This window comes from Salmo salar, chromosome 19, assembly GCF_965601325.2.
Source record: "Salmo salar chromosome 19, fSalSal1, whole genome shotgun sequence".
Lineage (NCBI taxonomy): Eukaryota > Metazoa > Chordata > Actinopteri > Salmoniformes > Salmonidae > Salmo > Salmo salar.
In genome coordinates, this window is record NC_138309.1 from 31221353 (window position 1) to 31241882 (window position 20530).

The 20530-nt window shown below is 43.2% G+C and overlaps 1 protein-coding gene across 4 annotated transcripts in view; it reads left to right on the plus strand.

Moving 5' to 3' along the window:
* Window positions 1-20530, plus strand: part of LOC106578671 (anion exchange protein 2) — a 118435-nt gene that overhangs the window by 67744 nt on the left and 30161 nt on the right. For 2 of the 4 annotated variants that reach the window (XM_014157741.3, XM_014157742.3), the window contains 2 exons: window positions 16350-16518; window positions 17923-18158. In XM_014157741.3, the coding sequence (XP_014013216.1) occupies window positions 16350-16518; window positions 17923-18158 (405 nt within the window). Of the gene's footprint in view, window positions 1-3152; window positions 3443-13826; window positions 13942-16349; window positions 16519-17922; window positions 18159-20530 lie in introns of those variants that run through there. The other 2 variants (XM_014157743.3, XM_014157744.3) reach the window with 2 other exon arrangements.

A 20530-nucleotide genomic window follows, 5' to 3' on the forward strand; every position in this document is an offset into this window, starting at 1 on the left:
CACCCCCACACCATAACACCTCCTCCTCCATGCTTTATGGTGGGAAATACACATGCGGCATCATCCATTCACCCACACCGCGTCTGACAAAGGTGGTTGGAACCAAAAATCTTCCATTTGGACTCCAGACCAAAGGACAGATTTCCACCGGTCTAATGTACAGTGCTCGTGTTTCTTGACCCAAGCAAGCCTTTTCTTATTGCTGCTCCTTTAGTAGTGGTTTCTTTGCAGCAATTCGACCATGAAGGCCTGATGCATGCAGTCTCCTCTGAACAGTTGATGTTGAGATGTGTTTGTTACTTGAACTCTGAAGCATTTATTTGGGCTGCAATTTCTGAGGCTGGTAACTTCAACAAACGTATCCTCTGCAGCTGGGGTAACTCTGGGTCTTCCATTCCTGTGATGGTCCTCATGAGAGCCAGTTTCATCTCAGTGCTTGATGGTTTTTGCAACTGCACTTGAAGAAACTTTTAAAGTTCTTGAAATGTTCCGTATTGACTGACCTTCATGTCTTAAAGTAATGATGGACTGTCGTTTCTCTTTTCTTATTTGAGCTGTTCTTGTCATAATATGGACTTAATATTTTACCAAATAGGGCTATCTTCTGTATACCCCACCTACCTTATTACAACACAACTGATTGGCTCAAATACATTAAGAAGGAAAGAAATTCCACAAATGAACGTTTAAGAAGGCACACCTGTTAATTGAAATGCATTCCAGGTGACTACCTCAAGCTGGTTGAGAGAATGCCAATAGTGTGCTAAGCTGTCATCAAGGCAAACGGTGGCTATTTGAAGAATCTCAAATATAAAATATATTTTGATTTAAGACCTTTTTTTGGTTACTACATGATTCCATATGTGTTTTTTCATAGTTTTGATGTCTTCACTATTATTCTACAATGTAGAAAATAGTAAAAAAAATAAAGAAAAACCCTTGAATGAGTAGGTGTTCTAAAACTTTTGACCGGTAGTGTATATATTTACTGTGCATCGTGAATTGCCCATACGTTTGAAAAAAATTGAGATGATTTTTAGGCCATATCGCCCAGCCCTAGTTGTACAGTCGTGGCCAAAGGTTTTGTGAATGACACAAATATTAATTTTCACAAAGTCTGCTGCCTCAGTTTCTATGATGGCAATTTGCATTTACTCCAGAATGTTATGAAGAGTGATCAGATGAATTGCAATTAATTGCAAAGTCCCTCTTTGCCATGCAAATGAACTGAATCCCCCCCAAAAACATTTCCACTGCATTTCAGCCCTGCCACAAAAGGACCAGCTGACATCATGTCAGTGATTCTCTCGTTAACACAGGTGTGAGTGTTGACGAGGACAAGGCTGGATATCACTCTGTCATGCTGACTTGAGTTCGAATAACAGACTGGAAGCTTCAAAAGGAGGGTGGTGCTTGGAATCATTGTTCTTCTTCTGTCAAACATGGTTACCTGCAAGGAAACACATGCCGTCATCATTTCTTTACACAAAAAGGGCTTCACAGGCAAGGATATTGCTGCCAGTAAGATTGCACCTAAATCATCCATTTATCGGATCATCAAGAACTTCAAGGAGAGTGGTTCAATTGTTGTGAAGAAGGCTTCAGGGCGCCTAAGAGTCCAGCAAGCGCCAGGACCGTCTCCTAAAGTTGATTCAGCTGCGGGATCGGGGCACCACCAGTACAGAGCTTGCTCAGGAATGGCAGCAGGCAGGTGTGAGTGCATCTGCACGCACAGTGAGGCAAAGACTTTTTTTGGAGGATGGCCTGGTGTCAAGAAGGGCAGCAAAGAAGCCACTTCTCTCCAGGAAAAACATCAGGGACAGACTGATATTCTGAAAAAGGTACAGGGATTTGACTGCTGAGGACTGGGGTAAAGTCATTTTCTTTGACTCCCCTTTCCGATTTGTTTGTGGCATCCGGAAAAAAGCTTGTCCGGAGAAGACAAGGTGAGTGCTACCATCAGTCCTGTGTCATGCCAACAGTAAAGCATCCTGAGACCATTCATGTGTGGGGTTGCTTCTCAGCCAAGGGAGTGGGCTCACTCACAATTTTGCCTAAGAACACAGCCATGAATAAAGAATGGTAGCAACACATCCTCCGAGAGCAACTTTTCCCAACCATCCAGGAACAGTTTGGTGACAAACAATGCCTTTTCCAGCATGATGGAGCACCTTGCCATAAGGCAAAAGTGATAACTAAGTGGCTCGGGGAACAAAACATCGATATTTTCGGTCCATTGCCAGGAAACTCCCCAGACCTTAATCCCATAGAGAACTTGTGGACAAACAAAAACCCACAAATTCTGACAAACTCCAAGCGTTGATTATGCAAGAATGGGCTGCCATCAGTCAGGATGTGGCCCAGAAGTTAATTTACAGCTTGCCTGGGCGGATTGCAGAGGTCTTGAAAAAGAAGGGTCAACACTGTAAATATTGACTCTTTTTGCATCAACTTCGTGTAATTGCCAATAAAAGCCTTTGTCACTTATGAAATGCTTGTAATTATACTTCAGTATTCCATAGTAACATCTGACAAAAATATCTAAAGACACTGAAGCAGCAAACTTTGTGAATTAATATTTCTGTCATTGTCAACTTTTGGCCATGACTGTATGTACTGTAATGTGATATGGATGGGTATCTAATGGTATTATGGTAATAGATAATTATGGCCTACAGTTATCTACCCTGTTTCTGGTTAGAGTGAAGCGTTTGCTGTTTTTGTGACATTTCACTGACCACTAACATTTCATTTAACCTTGGCAAATCTGAGCTCTCCAAACCTTTTCTATTCCAAAAACAGATTGCTTGTTGAGGGCTGGAATTTGAATACAGTCTGTTTGGGAATCAGATTTTGCCCAGTACAGTTAGTTCAATCTATCTCAGGCAGACTGTTGGCAGCTATGAATCTTCTTAACAATCTCTTACACAGTGGATTCACAGACGGTTGTCACTACATGCACTAGTTGCTATCCAATGTATGTGTTTACAACTTAATGGCTGCAGATGATTCATTTTCTTGTGCATTGGCACAAAGCTGATAGTAGAACTGACAAAAGATAAGTCTGTTTGCTATAGCTGAAGCTTTCATTGGTCATTTTCCTCGCATCCTTTGCCCTTCTTAGTTAATAATTTGCCTTTCAAACGAGTGTACACATACTTGTATGCTAGGGGAAAGGGAGTGTGTGTCTGTGTCAGTGTGCTGTGTGTGTTTTTAAGGGGAGTTGAGATGATCCTATTTGGAAGGGTCTGTCAATGTGAAACTGGGTGATGTCCTTTTCCTGCCGCGGTGCACTGCCCATTGTCATGTGACTCGGGCAACCGACCGATATGAGACGAGGTTGAAAAAAGTTGTGCGGTTATTTTTTACTTTTCGGTCGCTAAAGATTGTGTCGTGAAAACGCGGTTGGACTTTGATGGAGTTTCTGTACACAGCAGCAAAGGTGAGTTATGAGTAACACAGGGTAACATACAAGACTAACCAGTTCAACATATTGTAAGAGTCACTGATCCCTTTGGGAGCGCCCCCCTCCATTTGTGTGGGTATGAAAAGACTACTCATTTCCCGTTCTATGTCTACATACCAGGTGCAGTATATTGGTTTTAAAGGCTAAACAATTTGAACCTGCAGTACCCTATAGATTTTGTTTACGTAATACCTTCAGGCAAAAATATAGTATATAGGCCTACACCTAACTTGATGTTTTTCCAGTCACAGTGAACACAATAGAATATAATTTACCTTCCTATTCCTATTTGCTTCACAATATTTGGTGTATATTTAGCCCGATATGTGCTTCAGCAGTTTTGTTGCACTGTCCACTTCCAAGGCATCTGTGATGGTCTTGTTACAGCCCTTTGACAGGCCATTGTGCGTACGTGAACCGAAGACAATTTAATTCTCATTGCAATCTTAATGAGAATACAATGCCTTCGGAAAATATTCATACCCCTTGACTTATTCCACATTTTGTTACAGCCTGAATTCAAAATTGATAAAATATTTATTTTTCTCAACCATCTACACACAATACTCGATAATGACAGTGAAAGCATATTTTTTAGAAATTTTTTCAAATGTATTGAAAATAAAATATAGAAATATATCAAATTTACACAAGTATTCACACCCCGAGTCAATACTTTGTTGTAGCCGCTTTGGCGGCAATTACATCTTTGTGACATCTTGGGTATGTCTGTATTAGCTTTTCGCATCTGGATTTGGGAATTTTCTCCCCCCCCCCCCCCCCATTGGAGATTTTCTCAAGCGCTTAAGTTAGATTGGGAGCGGCAATCCAGGTGACTACCTCATGAAGCAGGTTGAGAGAATGCCAAGTGTGCACAGATGTCATCAAGGCAAAGGGTGGCTACTTTGAAGAATCTCATATAAAATATATTTTGATTGAACACTTTTTTGGTTACTACAAGAGTCCACGTGTTATTTCATAGTTTTTTTTACATTGGATAAAAGCAGAGACACAGAGCTACGAAATGGTATATCATACACTGCAGTTGAGGAACAATGGGAAAGTAATTCTGTTTTGAAAGTTGATAAACTTGTAACCTCACTTTTGAGAAAATGGCCTTTGAATATTTTGGTACCAACTGGGAGAGCTCTTCTTTGTCTACTCCCATTCAACATTGTGTACACCTTCCTTAAGCTTTAGCCCAACCCATCTCTTTAAGGGTTGATATGAGCGTTCTGTACGAACAGCAGTCAAGCACCCAAGCTAACTTGCTAGCTACATCCAGACACAAATTACAGAACAGCTCACTGAACATTACTCGCCCTAGCAGAGCTGGTTAGGCTGTTATGTTATCCAGAGCGTTGGTGACTGCAACTGTGCTGTCAGATTGTCCGTTCGTAAATTCAGAGCGTTTCGCTCTTGGTGCGTTCAGAGCTCACACTGTACGCTCTGGCCAATGAGTAGGCTTGATCCAAGCGTTCTGACCTCACAACAGCAGTCAAGCACCCAAGCTAACTGGCTAACATTGGCTAGCTTGCTAGCTACTTCAAGACACAAATGAGAGAACACCTCACTCTGACCATTTTACTCGCCCTAGCAAAGCTGGTTAGGCTGTTTTTCATGTTATCCAGAGCGTTGGTGATTGTAACTGTGCTGCTGGCGACAATTTAATTGCGCTTTTTTGCAGACGTTTACTAACAGTGACCATATTAACCTCTCTAGGGAAGGTGGGACGAAACCCTATTCAACAGCCAGTGAAAAATCAGAGCGCCAGATTTAAAACCACAAAATGTCATAATTCAAAGTTCTCAAACATAGGACTATTTTACACCATTTTATAGATACACTTCTCCTGAATCGAACCACGTTGTCCAATTTCCAAAAGGCTTTACAGTGAAAGCAAAACATTAGATTGTTAGGAGAGTACATCGACACAATAACCACACAACCATTTTCGAAGCAACTAGCATGCATCACAAATACACAAAACACAGCTAAATGAAGCACTAACCTTTGACGATCTTCATCAGATGACACTCCTAGGACATTATGTTATACAATACATGCATTTTTTTGTTAGATAAAGTTCATATTTATACACTGCTCAAAAAAATAAAGGGAACACTTAAACAACACAATGTAACTCCAAGTCAATCACACTTCTGTGAAATCAAACTGTCCACTTAGGAAGCAACACTGATTGACAATAAATTTCACATGCTGTTGTGCAAATGGAATAGACAACAGGTGGAAATTATAGGAAATTAGCAAGACGCCCCCAATAAAGGACTGGTTCTGCAGGTGGTGACCACAGACCACTTCTCAGTTCCTATGCTTCCTGGCTGATGTTTTGGTCACTTTTGAATGCTGGCGGTGCTTTCACTCTAGTGGTAGCATGAGACGGAGTCTACAACCCACACAAGTGGCTCAGGTAGTGCAGCTCATCCAGGATGGCACATCAATGCGAGGTGTGGCAAGAAGGTTTGCTGTGTCTGTCAGCGTAGTGTCCACAGCATGGAGGCGCTACCAGGAGACAGGCCAGTACATCAGGAGACGTGGAGGAGACCAACAACCCAGCAGCAGGACCGCTACCTCCGCCTTTGTGCAAGGAGGAGCAGGAGAAGCACTGCCAGAGCCCTACAAAATAACATCCAGCAGGCCACAAATGTGCATGTGTCTGCTGAAACGGTCAGAAACAGGCTCCATGAGGGTGGTATGAGGGCCCGACGTCCACAGGTGGGGGTTGTGCTTACAGCCCAACACCGTGCAGGATGTTTGGCATTTGCCAGAGAACACCAAGATTGGCAAATTTGCCACTGGCGCCCTGTGCTCTTCACAGATGAAAGCAAGTTCACACTGAGCACGTGACAGACGTGACAGAGTCTGGAGACGCCGTGGAGAACGTTCTGCTGCCTGCAACATCCTCCAGCATGACCGGTTTGGCGGTGGGTCAGTCATGGTGTGGGGTGGCATTTCTTTGGGGGGCCGCACAGCCCTCCATGTGCTCGCCAGAGGTAGCCTGACTGCCATTAGGTACCGAGATGAGATCCTCAGACCCCTTGTGAGACCATATGCTGGTGCGGTTGGCCCTGGGTTCCTCCTAATGCAAGACAATGCTAGACCTCATGTGGCTGGAGTGTGTCAGCAGTTCCTGCAAGAGGAAGGCATTGATGCTATGGACTGGCCCGCCCGTTCCCCAGACCTGAATCCAATTGAGCACATCTGGGACATCATGTCTCGCTCCATCCACCAACGCCACGTTGCATCACAGACTGTCCAGGAGTTGGCGGATGCTTTAGTCCAGGTCTGGGAGGAGATCCCTCAGGAGACCATCCGCCACCTCATCAGGAGCATGCCCAGGCGTTGTAGGGAGGTCATACAGGCACGTGGAGGCCACACACACTACTGAGCCTCATTTTGACTTGTTTTAAGGACATTACATCAAAGTTGGATCAGCCTGTAGTGTGGTTTTCCACTTTAATTTTGAGTGTGACTCCAAATCCAGACCTCCATGGGTTGATAAATTGGATTTCCATTGATTATTTTTGTGTGATTTTGTTGTCAGCACATTCAACTATGTAAAGAAAAAAGTATTTAATAAGATTATTTCTTTCATTCAGATCTAGGATGTGTTGTTTAAGTGTTCCCTTTATTTTTTTGAGCAGTGTGTGTATATATATATATATATATATATATATATATATATTTATATATATATATATTTATATATATATAAAAAAAAAAAGCTGCGTTAGACAGGATTACCTACACATACTAACCAGCTGGAATAGACAGAAGCGTGCTATGTGGCAGACCAATACGAACTCATCTCTCTGCATGTCCAGCCCACCTCAGCCAGTTATGGCTAGCGGGAAGGTTGCTGTCTCTTTCTGTGGCTAAACCAACTAGTCTTGTAATTGAACAATTGTATTCCTTACTTACAGATGGCAAACAAGTTTGTTATTAAGGCACAGGAAAGTTCACATGTTCCAGAAGGCATTTCTGCCAAAAAGTAGTGACCCGTGACATATGCCCAGTTTCCTGAAACGTGTCACAAATGTGGAATAAGTCAAGGGGTATGAATTCTTTCTGAAGGCACTGTAACTAATAGCTACCCCTCGGCTGCCAGCACATCGGAAACCATTAACTCTGTGTGAACGATGTTGGACAGCTAGAAGTGGCATGTGAATCGTCCCCAAATTGCACCCTCTTCCCTATATAGTGCACTACTATGTAGGGAATAGGGTGATATTTGGGACACAGACATGGTGTAAGAGGATTGATGCCACCATCATGTGGTGAGTCACACTTCCCCAGAAGTGACCGCGGAGAGGCTCCAAATTTCAAGAAAGGTGTCAGGCATGACATCGTCAGCCTCGTTTTTGTTTTTGTCCCTCATAAAAGGATTCGAATTAAGAGTCCCCGCACCCCAACCCCCTTCCTCTTCTTCGTGTCAATGTATGACTCATCCAATGTCACTCACAGCCTTATCTCTCTCTTATGGCTATAATCAGCAAGCTCATGCAAGGGATATCACAATATTACGTCATCACATTATACGTGTGGGAAGGGAAGCTTCAGCATTGGTGGGCTACCCCTCAATAACATGTGATGTATGTAGGATAACCTCAGTATTGTCCTAGTTGTCTGTAGTTAAGCTTACTTGTTAAACTTGTCCAATAGTGTTCGTAGGACAGTTGGGTTTAATCAGCCACTTCAAAGCCCAACAGGTGAAGGAAAAGCAACTGTGAAATTCGTGTTGGCCTGTTTACCTGGTCATACCACTGGGAAGAGTGGTCATATACAATTAAGTTGGAGTCATTAAAACTCGTTTTTCAACCACTCCACAAATTTCTTGTTAACAAACTATAGTTTGGGCAAGTCAGTTAGGACATCTACTTTGCATGACACAAGTAATTTTTCCAACAATTGTTTACAGACAGATTATTCATCCTTGGGAGCAATTTCCAAACGCATGAAGGTACCACGTTCATCTGTACAAACAACAGTACGCAAGTATAAGCACCATGGGACCACGCAGCCGTCATAACGCTCAGGAAGGAGACGCGTACTGCCTCCTAGAGATGAAAGTACTTTGGTGCGAAAAGTGCAAATCAATCCCAGAACAACAACAAAGGACCTTGTAAAGATGCTGGAGGAAATGGGTACAAAAGCATCTATATCCACAGTAAAACGAGTCCTATATCGACATAACCTGAAAGGCCGCTCAGCAAGGAAGAAGCTACTGCTCCAAAACCGCCATAAAAAAGCCAGACTACGGTTTGCAACTGCACATGGGGACAAAGATTGTACTTTTTGGTCTGATCTGGTCTGATGAAACAAAAATAAAACTGTTTGGCCATAATGACCATTGTTATGTTTGGAGGAAAAAGGGGGAGGCTTGCAAGCCGAAGAACACCATCCCAACCGTGAAGCACGGGGGTGGCAGCATCATGTTGTGGGGGTGCTTTACTGCAGGAGGGACTGGTGCACTTCACAAAATAGATGGCATCATGAGGAAGCAAAATGATGTGGATATATTGAAGCAACATCTCAAGACATCAGTCAGGAAGTTAACACTTGGTTGCAAATGGGTCTTCCAAATGGACAATGACCCCAAGCATACTTCCAAAGTTGTGGCAAACTAGCTTAAGGACAAAGTCAAGGTATTGGAGTGGCCATCACAAAGCCCTGACCTCAATCCTATAGAAAATTTGTGGGCAGAACTGAAAAAGCGTGTGCGAGCAAGGAGGCCTACAAATCTGATGCAGTTACAGCAGCTCTGTCTGGAGGAATGGGCCAACATTCACCCAACTTATTGTGGGAAGCTTGTGGAAGGCTACGCAAAACATTTAACCCGAGTTAAACAATTTAAAGGCAATGCTATCGAATACTAATTGAGTGTATGTAAACTTCTGACCCCCTGGGAATGTGATGACAGAAATAAAAGCTGAAATAAATCATTCGCTCTACTATTATTCTGACATGTCACGTTCTTAAAATAATGTGGTGATCCTAACTGACCTAAAACAGGGAATTTTTACTAGGATTAAATGTCAGGAATTGTGAAACTGAATTTAAATGTCTTTGGCTAAGGTGTATGTAAACTTCTGACTTCAACTGTATATTTACACTCAAGGCATTAATCTTCCATAGCTTCCCCAGATATCCTCGTCAGGCCTGTTGCTACAGGAATGAAATGACTCAACACTCAACAGCCCTGAGTGTTGCTGGCTGTGTGGGATTTGAGCCATCTCTCAGCTCCTATAACCCTCTCTGTAGCATATGTGTAGGTGGCCAGCTGAGTACTGATTTAGCCTACACACTTTGCATGTAACAAACCTGTGTACATTTAAGACTGTAGAGGGTATATTGCATTACTGAGATTAATATTTCAGCTTGCCTTAAAGTTCCCTCACAGTCTGCTGATATGGACAGCCCCATCAAGAGGATCCTCCTGGATAATGTATTTTGGGAGAGAGTGGTAAGCAGCCTGAAACTCCTGAAACCTATAGCAGTAGCCACTGCACAGATTGAGGGAGACAATGGCATCCTGTCTGATGTTCGGACTCTGCTTGCAGATGTAAGAGAAGAAATCCGTACTGCCCTGCCCACTTCACTGTTGCTCCAAGCAGAGGAAACTGCAGTGAAGACTTCTGCCTGAAGCCCATACCCGCCGCAGCGTACATGTTGGACCCCAAGTATGCTGGCAAGAGCATCCTGTCTGGTGCAGAGATCAACAGGGTCTATGGTGTCTTCACTACCGTGTCTCGCCACCTTGGCCTGGATGAGGGCAAGGTTCTTGGCAGTCTGGCAAAGTACACTTCCAAGCAAGGGCTTTGGGATGGAGATGCAATATGGCAGTTGTGCCAACATATCTCATCAGCCACCTGGTGGAATGGACTTTGTGTATCTGAGAGGCAACAAGGGAAAGAGCCTATCATCCTCCAAATCCCACAAACATCAACCGCCTCAGAGCGCAACTGGTCCTTGTTTGGGAACACACATGGAACAGGCTGACCAATACAAGGGTTGAAAAATTGGTAGCAATCCAGGCAAATTTGAGGCTTTTTGAGCCTGACAACAAGCCATCCTCAGCCAGGTTGGAAAGTGACAGTGAAGATGAGGCCTCAGTCTGATGTTCAAGAGGTGGACATTGAGGAGGTCCAGGGAGAAGACATGGAAGCCTGAGAGGAAGACAACCAAAGCTATAGTTTCTAGACTATCATTTTACAGATGTATGTTGAAACTTTTTGGGGGAGATGCGATGGATCATTGGATCATTCAATATTCCCTTTTGTTGTTCAGTGAAATCATCCCATATGAAGAGTCAACTTATTTAAAGTTAATTTCGTAACTAAAATGTATATTGGAAGGATTTAATAATTTGCAATTATGTCTACTTAGGATAAGGTAAAAGGTTTATGTTTCTGTCTCCGTATGATATGGTAAATGTTTCCAATGCAAAAAAACATCTGGTATTGGTATTAATATTAATTCCCATATTTCCATTAATTCCCATATATTTCCGTTAATTCCCATATATTCCCGTTAATTCCCACAGAAGGTTTCCACCTCTGAATATTCCCCAAAATGTGCAACCCTAGTGGCTGGAGTGTTTAACGATTTTCCGGGCCTTCCTTTCACGCCTTCTTATATAGTGGTCACTTCCTCTATATATCTTTTACATTTTCCACCATGGCAGATTTGATTTCTCTTCTTATGTGTGTGTGGGGTTCAATTTCTATTTTGATGACATTTTTATGACAACCTAGGCAGGTTGTGGGCAGGCTACCCCAAACCTCCAGTACAGCCATAATAATGCTATGAGAACCACAGGTCTGTGAGTGTATATGGTATCTACAGTATCACCAACCTCTGTTTGTTCCTTACTTGAGTGCGCTGAGGGTATTGTGGAGGTCACTTACGATCGTAGGATTGTCACGATACCAGTATCGCGATACGACAATATCTGATTAAACATGGCAAAAAGGAAAACACAAAGCAGACTAAACTCTTTGATCCTTTAAAAAACCTAATGTTTATAAAATATTGTGTGCTATAGCTTGGAAAAGAAACACGTGATTCTGGGTAACGCTGCTTGTTTCCAACATTAGGACTGTTTTCCTCAGGAAATTTTATCCGCTTCATGTTCTGTTTCCTTGCCACGATACCTTTTGCGTATCGCGATACTGGTATCGTGACAACCCTACGAAGCCTCCACTTACCCCTAAGGTATGTTAAGACGAAAGCAGAGCACACTGCGTGTTCACATCTCTCCAGCACATCTCCTATCTGAGCACTCAGTACCTTCAAATGCAATGACTCATGAGATGCAGTTCTTGCTTAGTGCAGTTGCACAGGCCAATGCACTTTAATTTGACGCTTTTAAGTCTTCCAACGTCACAGAGCCATTGTGTGGTGTTGTCCTCTAACAATCCAAGTGGTCCGAACATGTCCAATGTTTAACCCCAAAACATTAGCACTGAGTAATGAGTTATTAGTTGTACCACAACTCCTACAGGAAGCCACCAGTTCAGGACATTCAGGTGTTCTATCTGATCTATTTGTGGACAAATGTAGTTGCTTCATGTAAATATGTGACTGTAAATCATGTGGAAATAAACATTGCTTATTCAATTACCCATGTGGCACATGTTCAATGCATGCCCTCTCCTACAGTACTAGGCTGAGAGGAAGTTTCTGCAAAAAGATCAAACATTTCACTCCTATATGTACACGACGGTTTCCTTGCTTCTCTGTAATTCTCTTTCTCTTGAGGTTGGAGTCTGTTTTATTTACAGTGTTCTAGATGTTCACATACTGTAGTGCCCTAGCAACCCCTGCCCACTCCAGTGCCTCTCTGACAGAGATTTAGGCTCTAAAGCACATTGGTCAATATTTACACACACACTACATCACCAAAAGTAAGTGGACACCTATTCAAATGAGTGGATTAGGCTATTTCAGCCACACCCGTTGCTGACCGGTGTATAGATTTGAGCACACAGCCATGCAATCTCCATAGACAAACATTGGCAATAGAAGGCTTACTGAAGAGCTCAGTGACTTTCAACGTGGCACCGTCATAGGACGCCACCTTTACAACAAGTCAGTTTGTCAAATTTCTGCCCTGCTAGAGTTGCCCCGGTCAACTGTAACCGCTGTTCTTGTGAAGTGGAAACGTCTAGGAGCAACAACGTCTCAGCCGTGAAGTGGTAGGCCACACAAACTCACAGAACGGGACCGCCGAGTGCTGAAGCACGTAGCGCGTAAAAATGGTCTGTCCTCGGTTGCAACACTCGCTACTGAGTTCCAAACTGCCTCTGGAAGCAACGTCAGCACAATAACTTTTTCGGGAGCTTCATGAAATGAGTTTCCATGGCCGAGCAGCCGCACACAAGTCTAAAATAACCATGCACAATGCCAAGCGTCGGCTGGTGTAAAGCTCGCCGCCATTGGACTCTGGAGCAGTGGAAGTGTTTCCTCTGGAGTGATGAATCAGCTTCACCATCTAGAAGTCAGACGGACAAATCTGGGTTTGGCAAATGCCATGAGAACGCTACCTGCCCCAATGCATAGTGCCAACTGTAAAGTTTGGTGGAGGAGGAATAATGGTCTTGGGCATTTTTCATGGTTTGTGCTTGGCCCCTTATTTCCAGTGAAGGTAAAACTTAACGCTACAGCATACAATGACATTCTAGACGATTCTGTGTTTCCCACTTTGTGGCAACTGTTTCAGCACGACAATGCCCCGTGCACAAATCGAGGTCCATTTAGAAATGGTTTGTCGATCGGTGTGGAAGAACTTGACGGGCCTGCGCAGAGCCCTGTCCTCAAGCCCATCAAGCACCTTTGGGATGAATGGGAACGCCGCTGCGAGCCAGGTCTAATCGCCCAACATCAGTGCCCAACCTCACTAATGCTCTTGTGGCTGAATGGAAGCAAGTACCCGCAGCAATGTTCCAACATCTAGTGGAAAGACTTCCCAGAAGAGTGGAGGCTATTATAGCAGCAAAGGGGGGACCAACTCAATATTAATGCCCATGATTTTGGAATGAGATATTCGATGAGCAGGTGTCCACATACTTTTGGTCATATTGTGTATACCTAAGTTAAAATGAGGGAGATGGTGAGGTATTGTTTGAGTGCCATTCAAACACTGCTTGCCCTTTTCAAGTGCGTTTGGTTTGTCCTCAGAGAGAATGAACGCAGAGTCTTGTTTATTCTACAATGCCACAATCATAGGAGATAGGTTAGTGCCAGGCTGGGAGATATGGGTAGGTACGATTAGGGCATCACGCGGCCAAGGTGGGCACGGGGAAAGGGCTCTCTGCTCATACCTGTGTTTTATGGAGGTGTTGAGATTCAGAGCGCCACAGTGTCGCCATAGACGAGGGCATTGCCATTTGTCTGCGAAACACCACTCCTGACTCTAATCATACCTCAAGTCTTCCTATTGCACCATGAGTGAGGTAAGTTCCTCAAATAACTGATGAGACAATTTTGTTTTAGTCTTTCTATTGCTGTTTTATTTTTGCTATCGTAGGAGTTTTTTGTTGCAATTTATTTAATTATTTTTCTCGTTGAATCGGTTTGCCTTGGCTGGGCTCACCTTTCCTCAGTGTTGCAGTTGTTTAGCCCGACAGTCCGGGGTTTGTTGTTGCACACGTTTTTGGTTGTGGAATATAGTTTCACCCCTCTGGCAATCCCTCACACATCCTCTACAGCGTTAGAGATTGACTGTGAAGTGATGTGAGAGTATACAGAAATGGGCTAAAATCTGTCTTCACTTCTCATGGAGTTCCTAGTGCGTGGGGATGTGTTTCAGGTAAACTTGGCTAAGATTGTTAATAATATAACTGAATGATGATGCTTTATTTTAACACATGGATGAGATCGGCAGCACTTTCAGTCTACTCTTAGATGAACTGCCCATCAACTGGCATTCAGGTATTGAATGCATTCGATAGGACTACAGACTGGAAAGATCTTCAAGATTTTAGATTTGTATCTTACAGGTCCAAAAACTGGAGACTGACAGAAAACAGCTCTCAAACCGGCACTTCAACTCCATTAAAGAACAATAGGACTCTGGTGATCTGTGTTTGACAGAGGTGACTAAGGTAAGGGTGAGGCCCATGCAGCCTACCTGAGCAACTTCTTGTGGAACGGTCTGATTTGACCTTCTGACAGTTGAGGAGTTTCACCTTGGGTCAACATTGAATGTTTGTGAAGGGGCCCCTCACACTCTACCACACAGACACTGTCAGAGATTTGTCAGAGTCTGTTTTTTTACACCAGTTTGTGGTATGTGTGCATTTACTACTGTAGGTAGTTCACACAGTAACTCCATAGCATAGTAGCCAGTGCTATGAAGATGAACAGAGTTTGTATTAAAAAAAATCGAATTTCTTTCATTCCTATATTTAACACATGCAGCAACCCCATTGCTAACCATGTTTTAATGAAAGGTAGAAAATGACCATTATCACTCCATCATGGAGTGATATTTTTCTTGGTGTCTTTTGGTCTAAGATGGATGGGTAGGCAAAACCCAATTTTCCAGACTCCAGTCATATAGACCGACAGGGAGCATGAGTTGGAATAATCAGCCAATGTTCTTTTTTCTGTCCCCCTTGAGTGCAGGAGAGAATTTGATCTACCGATGACGTGTTAAATGGTGTGAAAGGGTTTGAAGGGGCGTCAAATGAGGCATGGGGCCGCGACTGTTTGTCCAGTGTCACAGGAGGGAGCGTACTCAGCTCAGTCAGGAGCTGCACGAGCTCTACTGTAGCCACGGCAACATCTGCTTTGCCTTAAAGCAGGACAGAGGAGAGGATCCCCCTCTTTGTTGGGATTGAGTTTACCTGCTCCACCTCTGCATCCCGTCCTTATCACAACACACCCCCAGCAGATGAGGTCTGCAGCATGATCTAGCACCCTGCTGCTGGGAAAAAGAGATCACTTACAGTACCTCAGGGTTTCCCAGCCTTCTCCTCAGACACTTCCAGAAAGAAGTTTTACATATCTGTTGTCGCCCAGAACTGGCACACATTATTCAATTAGCCAAGGGCTTGATTATTAGTTAACTAATCGAAACCGGTGTGTCAGTGCAGGGCTACAACGAATGTGTGAAACATCTGGTGGTCTCAGAGGAGAGGGCCGGGAAGTACTGACTTAACTCCCCGGGTTGTCCATCATACCACTAATCACTCGCGATCATCCATAGACTTGTAGGGTAGTCACTGTGTTGAGTTTGAAGCTACTGTACTGTTTGGAACCCAAGACCACAATCATGTCTTTTTTGTGGATTCTTTATTTTTATTTGGAATGACTTGTACTCCCTCTAGTGTCAGTTTGGTGTGAGATTACATGGATTTGACATAAGCATGAAGGGTGTCAGCGAACAACCTCATATAGCAAACCTGAATAGCATGATAGGCTAAAATTGATAATTCTCCAGGCCATAAAAAACCTTCGCACTTCATGTTGATCTGAAAGAATTGGATATGTATTAGCAATATAGTAGTAGCTTTAACTTAACGGGGTAGACTAGATGGAATTTTCGCCATGCTGGTTACATCTATCCAAACCTTTCAGATTTACACAAGTGGCTAGGTGTTGTTTCTGAATGGGACCTATAACATCATGGCTCTTTCTCTATTAAATGTTTTCCTTGATTCCTCTCATTGTCTCTTTTCACCTTTTCAAAATCCATTGGAGAAGATTGGAGGAACCTTTTGACCTTCTCCAATTTGAAAAGAGACTAGGAGATGGGATGCGAGAGATCACAGAAATCGAATTGAGATGGAGCCAGTATCTTATCCCCATTGTCTCCCATGACTAATCTGACCCTCTCCTCCCTTTCTTCCTCTCTCAGCCGGAGGCGCCGTCAGCCTCAACCCTGCGAGGGGCGCAGCGGGCGGATGAGGAGGATGAAGGGGACCTGAACAAAGCCCTGGGAGTCCAGAGGTTTCAGCAGATCATAAGCCCTGCCCCCAGGATCCCTGATGAGCAGCACCGCACCTACAGCGAGGAGGACTTTGAGTGTAAACACGCACACACTTGTACACACAGGACATTCACACGCTTAGGTGGTTCATATACACTATATATACAAAAGTATGTGGACACCTCTTCAAATTAGTGGATTCCGCTATTTCAGCCTCACTCGTTGCTGACAGGTGTATAAAATTGAGCATACAGCCATGCAATCTCCATAGACAGACATTGGCAGTAGAATGGCCTTAATGAAGAGCTCAGTGTCTTTCAACGTGGCACCGTCATAGGATGCCACCTTTCAAACAAGTCAGTTCATAAAATGTCTGCCCTGCTAGAGGTGCCCCGGTCAACTGTAAGTGCTGTTATTGTTAAGTGCAAACATCTAGGAGCAACAACGGCTCAGCCGCGAAGTGGTAAGCCACACAAGCTCACAGAATGGGACCGCCGAGTGCTGAAGCACACAGCGCGTAAAAATTGTCTGTCCTCGGTTGCAACATTCACTACCGAGTTGCCTGTGGAAGCAACTTCAGCACAAGAAATGTTCGTCGGGATCTTCATGAACTGGGTTTCCATGGCAGAGCAGCTGCACACAAGCCAAAGATCACCCGGCGCAATGCCTAGCATCGGCTGGAGTGGTGTAAAGCTCACCGCCATTGGAATCTGGAGCAGTGGAAACGCATTCTCTGGAGTGATGAATCGTGTTTCACCATCTGGCAGTCTGACGGATGAATCTGGGTTTGGCGAATGCCATGAGAACTCTACCAATGCATAGTGGCAACTGTAAAGTTTGGTGGAGGAGGGCTGTTTTTTATGGTTTGGTCTAGGCCCCTTAGTTCCAGTGAAGGGAAATCTTAACGCTACAGCATACAATGACATTCTAGATGATTCTGTGCTTCCAACTTTGTGGCAACAGTTTGGGGAAGGCCCTTTCTTGTTTCAGCATGCACAAAGCAAGGTCCATACAGAAATTCTTTGTCAAGATTGGTGTGGAAGAACTTGACTGACCGGCACAGAGCCCTGACCTCAACCCCATCGAACACCTTTGAGATTAATTGGAACGCCGACTGCGAGCCAGGCCTAATCGCCCAACATCAGTGTGCGACCTTACTAATGCTCTTGTGGCTGAAAGGAAACAAGTACCCGCAGCAATGTTCCAACATCTAGTGGAAAGACTTCCAAGAAGAGTGGAGGCTGTTATAGCAGCCAAGGGTGGACCAACTCAATATTAATGCCATTGATTTTGGAATGAGATGTTCAACGAGCAGGTGTCCACATACTTATGGTCATATAGTGCACTTTTGCAGAAATTGTTATGGGGATAACATCATTTTTGTGAATCGTAAATTTAAAACAGTTGATTCTTTGATTTAAATTAGTCCCTCTGAAAACCACAGAAAATGATTTAACTCTATAAACCACAAACTCTTTATAACCGCTGAATCTTCCTGCAGACCACCGTCACTCCTCACACCACATCCACCATCCCCTGTCCAAGCTGCACTTCGAAGGGAGGAGGAAGAGCGGCAAGAAGAAAAAGAAGGAAAGCGACCGCAAGGACAATTCAGGCCCCACCAGCAGCACCACTATTGAGGAAGGAGAGGATGAGGAAGATAATGAGGAAGAAGGTGGAGAGAGCCACACCCATCTCTCTGAGACGTATTGTGACACCGTCAAAGAAGATGTGCAGGTAATTACAGTGACACCTAAGCAAACCAAAACTGGTTCTGTCAAAGTTTTCAGAACATTCGTCAGGTCGTGGCAAATGTTCTTTTAACACAAAAACTATGCAGGGGTGTTGATTCTAGAATGTTTGTATAAAACATTTGCCTGATGTTGCAAGAAGGTGCTCAGAACACCATTTAATATTTTCTTTAAAGGTTCCCGTAATCTTTCATAAGGTAGTGGGAGCAGTCTGGTGAGAACATTGTGGTGTCTTTTGTGATGAGACATTTTGTGTTCCCAAAACAAAAAACTCCAGTTGTTTCTACAATGTTTATTTTAGGCTGCAAAAAACATTCACATGATGTTGCAAGAATGTTCCCAGAACACATTTGGTCTGTTCTTTCAAGGTTCCCATAATGTTAATTTGGTTGTGGGAACATTGTGTAGACATGACAAGAGATACAGTATGTTCCCGAAACACACAAACTGTCCAGTTGTGCTGATTATTTAAATGTTTACATTAGGTTGCAAACCATTTGCCTGTTGCAAGAACAGTCCCAGAACACATTATTTGTTAGGTTGTTTTAAAAGTTCCTAAAACATTTATTTAGGTTGTAGAAACATTGTGGGTGATATGACAACAGATAGGTTCCCAAAACACTTAAACTGTCCAGTTGTTGACATTCGGCTACTGTTTGTATCAGGGTGCACATAAACGTAACATGCAACAATTTCAAAGACTTTATTGAGTTATAGTTCATATAAGGAAATCAGTAAATTGAAATCAATTCATTAGGCCCAAACCTATGGATTTCACGACTGGGAATACAGATATGCATCTGATACCTTAAAAAAAAAAAATGTAAGTACGGCCGTGGATCAGAAAACCAGTCTGTATCGGTTGTGACCACTATTTGACTCGTGCAGCTCAACACCTCTCCTTCACATAGTTGATCAGTCTGTTGATTGTGGCCTGTGAAATGTTGTCCCACTCCTCTTCAATGGCTGTGCGAAGTTGCTGGATACTGGCGGTAACTGGAACACGCGGTCGTACGTGTCGATCTAGAGCGTCCCACGTGCTCAATGGGTGACATGTCTGGTGAGTGAGATATGCCACACCTGTCAGGTGGATGGATTGCCTTGACAAAGGAGAAATGCTCACTAGCAGATGTAAACACATTTGTGTGTATGGAACATTTCTGGGATCTTTTATTTCAGCTCATGAAACATGGGACCAACACTTTACATGTTTATATTTTTGTTCAGTGTCGGTTGTGGAAAGAGTGAGGGTACATTAGAAGAGAGGATCCCAAAACACAAAATATGCTCAGTTGCGATGACGTTCATACAATGTTTAAGTTAGGTTGCACAGGACATTCCCTTAATGTTGTAAGAATGTAATGAGTCAGTTTTTATGACGTTCATAGCATATTTGTTTTAGGTTTAACAAAATATTCCATTGAAGTTCATGCAATATACATTTTACCTTTGGAGATCTTATTTCAAGAACATTTAGATAAGTTTTACCTAATATTACCACAACATTCTCAACATGCAAATTTGTAGCTAGCTCCTTAAAGCATAAAGCACATTGGAATACATCCCCCATTTATGTTTCTCTCCAGATGTAATGGCAATTCACATTTGAGGATTGTATTGTGTCAATTTTAACACGTAAGTCATGGTGGGGCAAACTCTAAATGTTGATTTGTTTATGCATGCCAGCAAAGCCACTACACAACATTAAACAATATTTGAATTGCACTATAACGGTGACAAACACTGCCCACAAACTGTGAGGGTCTACATAAAGCTGTCCCAACAGCAGAGCTTTCTTTTCAGCATCATGGAGTGAATCCTTACCACTGCTACACCTGGCTATCAGCCTTGTCTGGCAGCTAAACAGTTCATTCAGCCTCATTTACTTCCTTTTTAAAAAACATAGCTGATATGGCTACTTGCTTAAACAAATGTGGTTTCTACTGACAACTGAGATGTACAAATTATGGCAGAAGGGAACGATGAGCATATAACAGGCAAGCCGTAATTTCGATTAAGACATTAATGAGCGAGCTATGACGGATGTACTCAATATAACTATTTGTTCAGGCTTTTTGAAATGTACAGTGACAGAATTCGCATCATTGGCCGTTCTTACAGTATTCTCCCTGTACACCAAGTCAGAACCATAGGATATCTAAAGGGGGCATACAAGCAGACAATGAACACCCTTACAATATTCAATGACGTTTCTCTAAAACACGTTATCGGCTTCATGTGCACCACCAAGCTAAGTCATGAAGGGGAAAGGGACCAAATGATTAGGGTGAGGCACATGGGCTACTAACAGCTTACTACACTACATACACTTAGTATTACTTTCTTAGCTACAGTATA